This window comes from Budorcas taxicolor, chromosome 19 (genome assembly GCF_023091745.1).
Source record: "Budorcas taxicolor isolate Tak-1 chromosome 19, Takin1.1, whole genome shotgun sequence".
Lineage (NCBI taxonomy): Eukaryota > Metazoa > Chordata > Mammalia > Artiodactyla > Bovidae > Budorcas > Budorcas taxicolor.
This window is the reverse complement of record NC_068928.1, coordinates 22,074,706-22,087,365: the sequence shown is the minus strand read 5'-3', so window position 1 is coordinate 22,087,365 and position 12,660 is coordinate 22,074,706. Positions and strand designations below refer to the sequence as shown.

The 12,660-nt window shown below is 45.5% G+C and overlaps 1 protein-coding gene across 2 annotated transcripts in view; it reads right to left on the bottom strand.

Annotated features, from left to right (window-relative positions):
* VPS53 (VPS53 subunit of GARP complex) overlaps window positions 1–12,660 on the bottom strand; it is a 135,785-nt gene that overhangs the window by 96,074 nt on the left and 27,051 nt on the right. For both annotated transcript variants that reach the window (XM_052657246.1, XM_052657245.1), the window contains exons 5-7: window positions 10,552–10,638; window positions 7,154–7,269; window positions 5,398–5,517 (exon numbers count right to left, since the gene is read on the bottom strand). In XM_052657246.1, coding sequence (XP_052513206.1) covers window positions 5,398–5,517; window positions 7,154–7,269; window positions 10,552–10,638 — 323 coding nt within the window. The remainder of the gene's footprint in view (window positions 1–5,397; window positions 5,518–7,153; window positions 7,270–10,551; window positions 10,639–12,660) is intronic.

Here is a 12,660-nt window from a genome sequence, read left to right as displayed (position 1 = left end):
AGCACAGAGCCTGGGATCTAGAAAGCGTGTGGTCAGTATGAAGAGAAGAATAAGTGAATGGGAAAAGAGATCAACTTTGGATTATCAGGAGGGTGAGAGGTGGTGACGCTGTCTCCCCCACCCACCCCTCACCCCCACCACCCAGCAGAGCAACTCTGCCTTCTCCATCTGAGCTTCCGTCTTTCCTGCAGCTCATAAGGTCCCATTTGTCTGCTCTCTTGGCTGCTTCGTATCCCCAGGTTGACAGGGCAATCAGCCAGTTATAAGTGTGATGGGATTAGGAAGGAGGAAAAGAAGGGTGGTAATTTCCCGAGTATTTTGCCAAGCTCTGTTCCGACACTCCTTACCAGAGTCTTGGCATTTCCATTCTAAGATGGCACCCTGAGCATGAGGTATAACCCCTCCCCTTCCTGCCCCAGATCATCTGAAGTAATGAAAAGAGTTTAATAAGAATCCAGAATTGGGCAAGAAAAGGAGAGGTAGACTAGAAACTCTGGTAGGACAGGACTGAAGAAGGAAACCTCTGCCAAAATGGCTTCTCAAAGATGAAGGACATGGGCTTCCCTGGTGGGAATGGTTAAGCATCAGCCCTGCAATGCAGGGGACACCGGTTTGACCCTTGGTCCAAGAAGATCCCACATGCCCAGGGGCGACTAAGCCTGCGGCTCGCTGAAGCCTGGGAGCTACAACTACTGAGCCCAAATGCCCAGAGCCTATATTCTGCAACAAGGGAAGCCACTACGATGAGAAACCCACACACTACAACTAGAGTAGCCCCTACTCGTCACAACTAGAGAAAGCCCACGAGCAGCAGTGAAGACCCAGCACAGTCAAGTAGATTTTTAAAAAGATGAAGGACATGAGGGGAGTGGATACCAGGAGCAGGAGGGTGGCTCCTGGCACCCATCAGGGGTATGCTGGGCTCCTGCAAAAGAAACAACTAAGCCAGTGCCAGGTCTCAGCCCGTCCTTAAGTGATCAGGTCAGGAGTGGCTGTGGGTCCGAGAAACCCAGCAGAGTCCACAGGGCTGACAACACACAGGCAGATTAGAAACTCATGGGCCCAGAAGATCAGCCACCAGCACAGCCTCCCTGGCGGCTCCCCCAGCTCCAGCCCCACCTCACCTGAGAAGCACTGTCTGCAGCACATGTAGCCAAGTGGCATATCCCGGCTACCCCTTCATGAGCAGGGGGCAGTAAGACAGCATCTCTGATCAGGCTGACAGAGAATCTCACAGCCAAAAATGAGCGTTCCGCTAGACATCACCAAACATGCAACACCAAGAAAGTCATTACAAATGAACTGAAGACCTTAGAGCACAGAGAAACAGAGCAGGCAACTCAGAACTTTAGAACCTGTATAATTTATGTTCCCTGAGAGGTTTAAGATGATACTATGCCCATGAAAAAAGAATTAACTAGATACCCTGAAGATTAAAGTTGGATTGTTGCAATAAAAATTCAACAGCTAGGCTACATAACAGAATGGGCACCATTGAAGAACAAATTTAAAAAGGAAAGTTGAGTTGAGGAATTCAGCTTAACAGGACAAAAAGGTATAAAGCATTAAAAAAAAAAAAAAAAAAAAGGAGGGCCTGGTTTCAATCCCTGGTCAGGAAACTAGATCCCACATGCCACAGCTAAAGACCCCACATGTCCCAGTTAAAAGATCCTCATGCCACAACTAAGACCTGGAACAGCCAAATAAATTGATAAATAAATTTTTAAAAGTTAAGGAACACAGTAGCAGATCCAGAAGTTCCAATACTCGTGTACAAGGGATTCCACAAAGAGAAAACAAAGGACAGAGCACAAAGAGAAATAAAAGAGAACATCATCTCAGAATTTAAGGAACTCATGAGTCTTCAGATTAACCATACCATTAAGTACTAAGCAACATGAATGAAAGGAGATCTATGTCCTCGTAAAATCCCTAATTCTCCCACCACCAAATCTCAAATGCTTCCAGAAGAAAATAAAAATGAAACAAAAATAGATTATCTTATAAAGGAGGAAAAATGAGGTGGCCTTCAGGTTTTTTCCAGGCAACAATGAATGCCAGATGATAGACTGCCTTTGTCTATCCTACAACACCCATGAGGTGGAAGCAACTCAGCCGTCCAACAACAGATGAATGGACAAACAAAATGTAGTCTCTACGTACAATGAAGTACTCAGGCTTAAAAGGGAACAAAATTCCGATAAATGATACAACACAGATGAATCTGAAAACATGCTAACTGAAATAAACTGGACACAAACTGTTTGAGTCCACCTACATGAAGTACCCAGAAGAGGCAAATTCACAGACAGAAAATTGATCAGAGGTAACCAGAGGTGGGGAAGAAGAGGTAATGAGTGTTATTATTTAACGCATACAGAGCTTCTATCTGGGGTAATCAAAAACTTTAAGGAATGGCTGTACGATAATGTGAAAGTGTGCTTGCATGCTCAGTCGCTTCAGTCATGTCCAGCTCTGTGACCCTATGGACTGTAGCCCACCAAGCTCCATGGGATTCTCCAAGCAAGAATACTGGATGGGTTGCCATGCCCTCCTCCAGGGAATCTTCCCGATCCAAGGATTGAACATGCGTCTCCTGTGTTGCAGATGGATTCTTTACCATTGAGCCACTGGGGAAGACTGAATGTATACTTAACGCTACGAAATTGTCCAGTGAAAAATAATTAAAATGGTAAATTTTAATGCAATGTATATTTCAATACAATTTTTAAAGAGATAAAGAAGTAGGTACCTTGAATGGACCAATTACTATTGAAGAGACTGAAAGGACAAGGATCTGGATTGAAAACAGGTAACACACCTAGACAGTTTCTGCAGGCAAGATCTGGGACTTCCCTCATGGTCTAGTGGTTAAGAATCTGCCCTGTAATGCAGGAGATGCAGGTTTGATCCCTGGTTGGGGAACCAAGATCTCACATGCCGAGGGGCACTTACTGAAGCCTGAGCACTGCAAGAAAAGACCCTGTATAATGCAACTAAGACCAAATGCAGCCCCCCAAAATAAATAAATATTTATAAAATATATAAATAATAAAATAAATTATATATATAAATAATAAAATAAATACATTTAAAAAAATCTGACAAAGGATTGGTATCCAGAACACACAGAGAATTCCTACAGATTAATAAGGAAGGGATAAGGTGGCTTAGACAGTAAAGAATGCATCTGCAATGTGGGAGACCTGGGTTGGATCCCTGGGCTAGGAAGATCCCCTGAAGGAGGGCATGGCAACCCACTCCAATATTCTTGCCTAGAGAACCCCATGGACAGAGGAGCCTGGCAGGCCACAGTCCACGGGGTCACAAGAGTCAGGCACCACTGAGCAACTAAGCACAGCACAGAAGTCACTCAACAGACAAACAGGCAAAGGATACATACTGGCGTCTCACAGAGGAAATGCAAATGACTAACAGTCAAAAGAAAACTAATCTCACTAGTTGCCAGATAAATGAAAATGAAAGGGATTAGGTACCATTTTTTATCCATCAGATAAATGAAAAGGAAAATTAACCAAATCAAGTGTTGTTGAAGATAAGGGGAAATGGGTACTCACACACTGTTCAGATGGTCCTATAAATAACTTAAGCCACTTTGGAGGGCAAAGGAACAGCAGTTATTAAAATTTTATTTTATTTATTTATTTTAAATTTAAATTTATTTATTTTAATTGGAGGCTAATTACTTTACAATATTGTATTGGTTTTGCCATACATCAACATGAATCTGCCACGGGTGCACACGTGTTCCCCATCCTGAACCCCACTCCCAGCTATTAAAATTTTAAATGCACATGACCTATTACCCAGAATTTATCGTAGAAAAATTGCAGATGTGTAAGAAGGAGTGTAATTTTCAAATCAGAAAAAACGGTCTAGTGATATGAAAATCATTAAGTAATCTGTGGTATGTTATACTATAGAACTCTATGCATCAATTAAAAAAAATGAGTTAGGTTTGTATACACTGATGTGGTGAAACCTCTAAAATATACTCTTAAGTTAAAAACAAAAAGAAAGATTGAGAATGAAGCATATGGTATGAGATCATTTATTTAAAACAAAACAAAGCAAAATAAACGCACAATCTAAAACTAAAGATTTATTTAAATGCACAGAAAAAAAATCTAGAGGATGAGAATTAAACTGATAATAGTAACTAGCGCTATGGGTAGCAGTGGGACATCAGGTATCGCTAAAGAGGACTTAAGTTTCATCTGTATATTGACTTTTTTTTAAATAAAGAAAACGTACATGTGTATTAGTTATACAATTAAAAATAAAGACACTTAGGAAAAGAGAGAGGCCTGTAGCCATTAGGTCTTTTCAGAAGGCAGAGTTAAAAAGGATGGTTCCTGCTGAGTACCGGCCTCTTTATTTCTTCTTTGTAGCCAAAAAAGGGTTAGGATCCATCAACTGTGACTGTCTGGGTCTTACTATCCTTCCTGCTGCTACTTTTAACAGACAAGGCATTAAATCCCCCACTCTCTCTCTTTAAGCATCTGCCTTTCTTTCTATTCGCTCTAAATCTGGGGTCAAAACTCAATAGAATAGGATGGAAAGAACAAATGTAAAGAGGTTAAGTCATCATTTTGTTACACCTGAAGTTCAAGGGCAGGCTGTTATTTGCAAAGACTGCCATAGCAGTCTCTCCTCCCACGAGCTCTGTATACCAGTGTGACTTCGACACTCCTCCTATTGGGGGTGGGGGCAGCCATGTTCCTTCCTCTTGAATTCTGAAGGCCAGGTGACCACAGAAATGACCTTATGTGACTTCTAAGACCTGGTTCTTAGAGCATCTTGGGGGTGCTCATTTCTGGGCGCCAGCACCACCTCATCTAGGGGAAGCCAAGTGGCCGGGAGGACCACCTGGCTGAGGTCCCAGCCGATGGCAAGCACCAATCTGTCAGCCATGAGAGTAAATCAGTGGATCCCCCATCCCCTCCTGGAGCCATCCTGGCTGATGGTGCTTGGAGCAGAGATGAGCCGTCCCTGCTGGGCCAGGCTAGATTGCATGAGCAAAATGACTGTTGTCGTCAGCCACCGAGTCCTGGACTGTGTTGATTTTTTTACAAGGAAACAGACGAGAAGGGTTTCCCTAACAAATGGACCCCTGGGCAGCTGAGAGATGTCAGCAGCCACTCCCATGAGACAGGCAAGCAACTACCTGATACAGGGAGCTTTAGATAGCATGGTTAGGAGCTGGTAGGGGGGACAAAGAGGGAACATCTACATCAGAGAGAAGCAGGTCAGGTGACCTCCGAGCTTCCTCCCACAGTGAGATTCCACACTGAACTTCCTGAGCTGAGCACTTAAGCACCTCCTAGCACCATCTTTCCTTAAAAGGGAAGATCATTTTCTCCAATGAGATTTTACCTTTCAGAAAGCTGCCGGATCTGTGGAATGCCCATATATTTGTGGAAGTGCTCCAGAACATTCATCACGCCCTGAAGAAGATTGGCAACTTCTCCATACTGCCTTCGCCTGGTCATGGCTCTGCAAGGAAACAGGAAGTTGAGGGTTCTAGAAAAACACTAGGGACACAAGGTACAGATATAGACCAACCTAGTCTGGCTCTAAAGTAGACAGCAACTCAACTTATAATAATAAGCATTCCTGAGCACTGAATATATATAGTCCTATGCCGCGGGGTGGGAGGGGGGAATAGCACCAAGTTCAAATCCACAAAGGGACATGAGTAAGTCAGAGAGTGACAAGGACATTTAAGTAGTACCAAGTAGGACAAATGCAGCTCTAAACAGAAGTCCAAGTTGTGTGCTCTGGGAGGTACAAGACTGTGTGAGTGATGAAGTCCCACTGGGTTGGGAGAGGGGAATCTGGAAAGACTACGAATTTGGGATTTGGGTTGGGTATTACAGAATAGCTGGCTTTTGACAGAGAACAGGGGCAAGCATGTTATTACTTGACAGTTATGGCATTTGAGCAAACCAAACACATCTTCCCAGGATACAACAAAGAGCATTTATATGCACTTAAACATTAACTCAAATCTGTAGATTTTAAGCCAAGATTAAGCAACTCTGTGAATGTTTAGGTATGTTTAGTTTCCCTACTGCTAAGGTTAATGAAGCTTAAATAAAAGGATGCTGATAAATCAACAGTTACAGCAAGGAAGGAACAAACTATCAGATCTAAAGTTTTCATTAGGGTTGGGTTTTTTAATTAAATGTATAATTTATGACTTCCCTTACAAAGCACTTAAAGAGACTGGATCAAGTTCAAGCCAAGGAGTTCTGTGGCTATTGCTGTCTGGTCTGCTGGTTTGGTGGAAAGCACGAAGCGCCGGGAGAAAGGGATGAGGACACTGCTCTTCCAGTCACTAGCCAGGGATTGCTGGAGCCTGTGTGACATCAGGGAGAGACCAGGAAGAGCCTACACCTGACTCATCCAGACTTTGGATACTGTGTCTATATTCCTAGGAAGGTGCTCTTTCTCTGCCCACCCGTGAGATTATGCTGAGGTTGGGACCAGGGGAATTCTTAGCCTGGGAGAGACCACAGGAGCAAATAGGAAGGTCAGAATCTTGCTGGTAAAGGAGGCCTTTTGGCGCTGCTTCCTTGTGGTCAGTAACCAGCTCCTCCTTTTAATACTACTACTCATGTTCTCATGTACCATTTCCTACAGATGCTTTACAAGCCAAACGGGAAGCTTCCATCTTTGAACAAGTGGGTTGAAAAAAAGTAAAGTGGGCTGGATGATCAAATAAGGATCTGTTTCCATTAGGCACCTTCAATGCCACTGAAACTCAGCCCAAGACCAGTAGGAAAACTTGCCGAGGCAGAGGTTGGGGTATGTGACTACACAGCCCTACGTCTCCTGTCAACCCCCAAGGTAGAGATCTATCACACGGAAATGACCCGTGTTCTTGCAGTCATTCTCCGCAAGCGCTCCAGGTCCCCTTTAGTCACCTCAAAGTCTCAGGTGTTTGTTAGATGTTAAGCACCCAAGGGCACAAAACAAAAGTGGTGTCTCAACATCTGAGACCGATGTGTAGGAAGTGAGGCAGAGTGGGGAGACGCTCCTGGCTGAGGAGCAATTAAACCTACGGTGCCGTTTCCTCTGTGACTCATTCGTTTCCCGTGGACCCGGGGCAGACCGCCTGCGTGCTTACTCGAGGGAATCCACGCCACCCGCCAGCATGTGCAGGTGGTTCAGCGTTGTGATTGAGGTGGTCAGGTGGCGTTTGGCATGATCTAACTGCTTAATGTCGCGGGTGATTTCCTTCACCTGAACAGTGCAAAACCACAGGAGAAAAACGAGGATGGTTAAGATGGATGTCAACCCATCTGGAAGTGGCCTCACAAGAAAACAATGCAAACAAAGTAAGGACAAACATATCTCGAGTTAGCCCTTGGAGAAAACACAGGTGTTTTCCCAATGCAGACCCAAAATAATTTCCAATCAGCCCGTTTACATTTAATTTGGCATTTCTTCAGCAGACTTTACCCGGGGCTACAAAATCCTCAGTTGTAAGAATGAAATGAACTTTACTCTTCACCCCAAATGGTGTGATCCTAATAGTAACTGGGTGTGGAGCACACGGGGTCCAGGAGCCGAGGACAGTGGATCTCCTCCTGAACATGGTCAGGAACGTACACTGTCACAAGGACATGACCTTCTGGCAACGGGGCAACTAGGTTTGGTACAAAATGAACAGTGTGAGTTGGCTAATTCTATTGAGATGTTCTTTATTCATGGAACTAGGGTTCATTGTCCAGTCTCCACAAAGAAAAATTTCTTCTCAAATTTCAAGAAGACTAAAACGTAACCCATGCAAAATAAGCTTAACATAGTCGTAAGAGGAGAGTCTTCAGGCAGAGAAGGCAATTGAGGGAGTAAAACTCCAACAGGGCTGATGGTGGTGGTGGTGTTGGGGGGAATCCAAGAGAAAGAAACAGTGTAGTTGGGAATGTTAGTACTGGGTTGGCCAAAAAGTTTATTTGCTTTTTCATAAGATTGGCTAGAAAAATCCGAATCAACTTTTTGGCCAACATAATGTATTTCAGAATGTACTAGAAAAGTACATTCAGTAGTGAGATGGGAACAATTCTCCAACTTTATTAACATCTAGGCGGACTTCTCCACTCAACTGTCCGAGTCCATGCTGACCAAGAAATTTTCTGAAGAGCAAGCCATTTGGTTTCCCAGGTTCTTTGACATCTGGAGGAAAGGATAGCAGGCACAAACATTCTCCCATTAAAGACAGATCCCCCATTAAAAGTGAAAAAGCCCAGTCAGTTAAGATCATGTGACCTGATTTTTCAGTTTGATCAACCTTGGTGAAGCTATAAAGTAAAGGTTCATGACCTGAATAGCTCAGTTCCACACTCACAGTCCTGCAAGGCTGATTGGATCTTAGCAGGAAAAGGTCTCTTTCCAGGGACTTGCCCCATCAAGTCTTCTCTCTATATGACCTGCAGGCTACCAAAATGTCTCTATTTCTATTGCAGGCCCTGGGGGGTAAAAAACCTATCATGTGTTTACTAAATAAGTATGTTTGGGGGAAAAGAAGATCAAGAATAGATAGCATATAGGAGTGTGGCCCTATAATTGGATCATTCCCTTCCAACACTGAAATAAATCATCATTTTCCTTTCCACCAAAAAAAAAAAAAATCCCTGCCTCTCTTCCTGGGTTACTTAGCTCCACTGCAAGCGTCAGGGGTCTTTAACTACTATGTTAAAAGTCAGCATCATCTGTGACGCTTCTCACCCCTGTGTCACTAAGTGAAGTGAAGTCGCTCAGTTGTGTCCGACTCTTTGTGACCCGTGGACTGTAGCCCACCAAGCTCCTCCATCCATGGGATTCTCCAGGCAAGAATACTGGAGTGGGTTGCCATTTCCTTTTCCAGGGGATCTTCCCGACCCAGGGATCGAACCCAGGTCTCCCACATTGCAGGCAGACGCTTTAACCTCTGCACCACCAGGGAAAATCAGTCATTAAATCCTGAACATTCTTCCTTCGCCTCATCTCAAGAATTCGTCCCATTCCACTCCTCCTCAGGCGCTCACTGCTCCCAGCAGAGCAAGATCCTAAGTGCTCAATGAATCCCCACAATCGCATGACGTATGCATGACTATCACCTCCACTTCACAGTGAGGAAACAGAGGTACCGAGAGGGTAAATATCAATAACGTGTTTGAGGCCCACAGGGAGTCAGGAGAGAGGGTGGATCTGAAGGCAGGTGGTCTGAGGTCAGAGGCTGTGCTGCTCACTAATGATATCAAACTGACCCCCCGATGTCCACCACTGAAACCAGGCCTGCCCCGCCCATGTTCCACATCCTGCCCAACCCTGCTGAATGGGCACTGACGAGAAGTGCAGGATCCTTGGGAGTGTGACCTCGGGTCTGTTCCCGAGTAGATTATAACAATACGTAGGGAGAGAAGTTTGTGAGGGTTTAGGAGTCTGTGTTGGAGAAGGCAATGGCAACCCACTCCAGTACTCTTGCCTGGAAAATCCCATGGACGGAGGAGCCTGGTGGGCTGCACTCAATGGGGTCTCTAAGAGTCGGACACGACTGAGCGACTTCACTTTCATGCATTGGAGAAGGAAATGGCAACCCATTCCAGTGTTCTTGCCTGGAGAATCCCAGGGACGGGGGAGCCTGGTGGGCTGCCATCAATGGGGTTGCAGAAAGTTGGACCCGACTGAAGCGACTTAGCAGCAGCAGCAGCAGCAGCAGGAGTCCATGTGACCAAAATGAGTAGGAGGGAGAAGATGACAGTAATAATGGCTTTCATTCATTAAGCAACTAACACAGCCCAGTACTATGCTCTGTGCTCCTCTGACAAATTCCCTGGTGGCTCAAGACAGTAAAGTGTCTGTCTACAATGTGGGAGACCTGGGTTCGATCCCTGGTTTGGGAAGATCCCCTGGAGAAGAAAATGGCAACCCACTCCAGTACTATTGCCTGGAAAATCCCATAGACAAAGGAGCCTGGTAGGCTACAGTCCATGGGGTCGAAAAGAGTCTGACACAACTGAGCAACTTCACTTTCACTTTTCATTCTTCCTATTTAGAATGGAAAAAACTGGTGGGCCCCTGGGTCGGCAGATGAACACATCCCTTGAGGGGACCACTGGTAGAGGGAGACCTTAAACCCCTCAGGGCGTCTCACCAGTGGGATGCAGCCCACCCGCCGGATCCAAGTCCAGCTTTCAAGTGGTATCACATGTCGTACATCTGAACTGAGAAATGCGTGATGCAAACAAATGTTAGAGAGAGAAATCCAAAATGACTAGGAAGCTATTTTGAGGAAGGAAAAGAAAAGAACTTTCCCTACTTAAAGAGAGGGCTGCAGATGCCGGGCAGCCGGGAGGGTGAGTCACTGCGTGTCTCGTGGCTCCTCCTGAATGGGTGTGGTATGTCCTCCCAGGGCTGGAGTTGGAGACGTTGGGTGTGGTTGGTGGCAAGGGGGAAGAGCAAGTCTATTAACCAGTACATGAGTGGATGACAAGTCAACCTCCTCTGCTGGTACAAAAATGTCAGGAGGAAACCTCAACTCACCATTTGCTCTGATTTTTCTGCTTTGTCTTTGATATCTTTGATTTTTCCAAAAAGCTGCTGTATCGCTTTCTGGGCCTCTTCAAGTGCCTAGAATGAGAGGAATAAATGAAACACAAAGCAGCATTGTCCCTACACTATGGTCAAGTGCAGCCTCAGAGGAAAATGCCTAAAGCTCTCTTGCTTCGTTGCACTTGTGTGGACGATTTCACCTGAGTCCTGGGCAGCAGAGACAAAGGGAGTCCAGCATTTGGATACAGGCAGATAAACATTCAGGGTTCCTGCCAAGTTGAATCATAAAGTTTTCATTTAAAAACTAAACTATTTCCCTCTATCTCAGTGAACACTATACATACTGATGACAACAAATAAACAGGAATGCACATCTGTGTGCGTGTGCATGTGCACACATATGCGGTAACCTTCAAAAGCCTGCAGACACACAGAGGTGGCTCTAAGTTGAGGGTAGGAGATGCTCCAGATTTTGGAAGTTCCTGAAGATGGAGCCTTCAAAAAAAAAAAAAAAAATCACAGCTGTTCATGGGGACTCCAGAACTGTGGCCAACCTTAAAGACATTTCTAGGTACCCCACTTAGAAATCAAAGAAGTTACAAAGGGACACAGAAAGCTAATGGTGAGCCAAATGTTTCCACTGAAATAAATCCCTACCAAATGACAGCCATGAAAAGCATTACAACCCTCAGCTGCAATTGTGCGAGTCTGGGAAGGAGCATCTGCGAAGTGGAGAAGGTGCTCAGTTGCACACTAGCAGAACACACATACCGGTGAGGGAGGCAGCGGCCTGAAGAACTCAAGCTTTATTTCATCGAATGCAGTTCCTTTATTTTGGATTTAAGCGTGGCCTGTCTTAACGGGGCCTCCTGAGCCCTTTAAAAATGTAGTAAGTCTGTGTGTGGCCATCTGTGCCTGCATGGGACAAACAGCCAGCCTCCCAGAGAACACCCTGACAGAGGGAAGAGGACAGCAAAGCGGAGGGTAGGCGGGAGGACAAAAGCCCTGACGGATCTGAACCTTCGCCTTCAGCAGCAGCCAGAGGTAGAGCTGCCTCTGGACTACAAACTAACACATTTTCCTTTTTGCTGAAAAACATCCTCAAAAAGCAAACTTAAGGCAGCTGCATGGGCAGGTAATTCCTCCCTGGCTGGAAGGAGGGACTCTGTCTCCCCGTCCTTCCCTGGCTTCCGGGAGGCTGCTTGTTCTGATGCTGGGACTACTTCCTCCGTCTGGAGTATCTCACCTAGTGTGGCTCAGCCCTGATAGAGGTCTCTTCTGACCTTCTTCCATCTCTGGGATCGGCAGGGGTTTCAGGCTGGGGACGAGGAATGCTGAACTGCTGCGTGAGACTGTCTCAACTTCCTTTGCCCGTTTGTTGCCAAGACTGAGGTGATGCTATTTGAATAAACAGCTGTTCATACCACCTCCCGGGGCAGGCAGAGTGTGTATCTGCTCTGCTGGATCACTGAACTTGTATCTACCAAGGCTGGGGAGCAAAGGAGCTTTTATGCTGGTCATGTCTGCCGTCTGGACTAAGGTATTTTAATCATCAGACGGTTTGGTCTCAGAACAACAACTGGCATTGGTATCTGTAATTTGGGAAATGTTACCTGAAGAGGAGTAACCAGTCCAAATGGGTGATGGAAAGGAACTGGGTCTCCCTGAGAAGCCCCTCAACCCCATTCCCTCCTGAAAGGACGCCTCATTCAGCAACTGTGTCCTCTCTGCTTCCCACCATCCTGCCTTCCTCACTCCCAGATTCAGCACCCCGAAAACAGCTATGGAGCAGTGACAGGTCCCGCTACGTTCCAGCCAGAAGGCAGGTGTCTGAGGCCTCCCTGTGCTGTCACATACCAGCTGGACAACCTCTCTGGGGATCGGTTTCCTCGTCTGCAAAGTGGTGACAATGCAACCTACTTCCAGTGGTGTTGGGAGGATTCAATGACATAATAGGTGTAAAAGACTGCACAGATACTAACTAGGTCTATTTCCAGGCTTATGATCAGCCTGGGCAAATGTGTGTTTGCACCTACGGATACATACATACATACATACATACATACATACATACATACTATTATTCTTCCCTCTCACTCA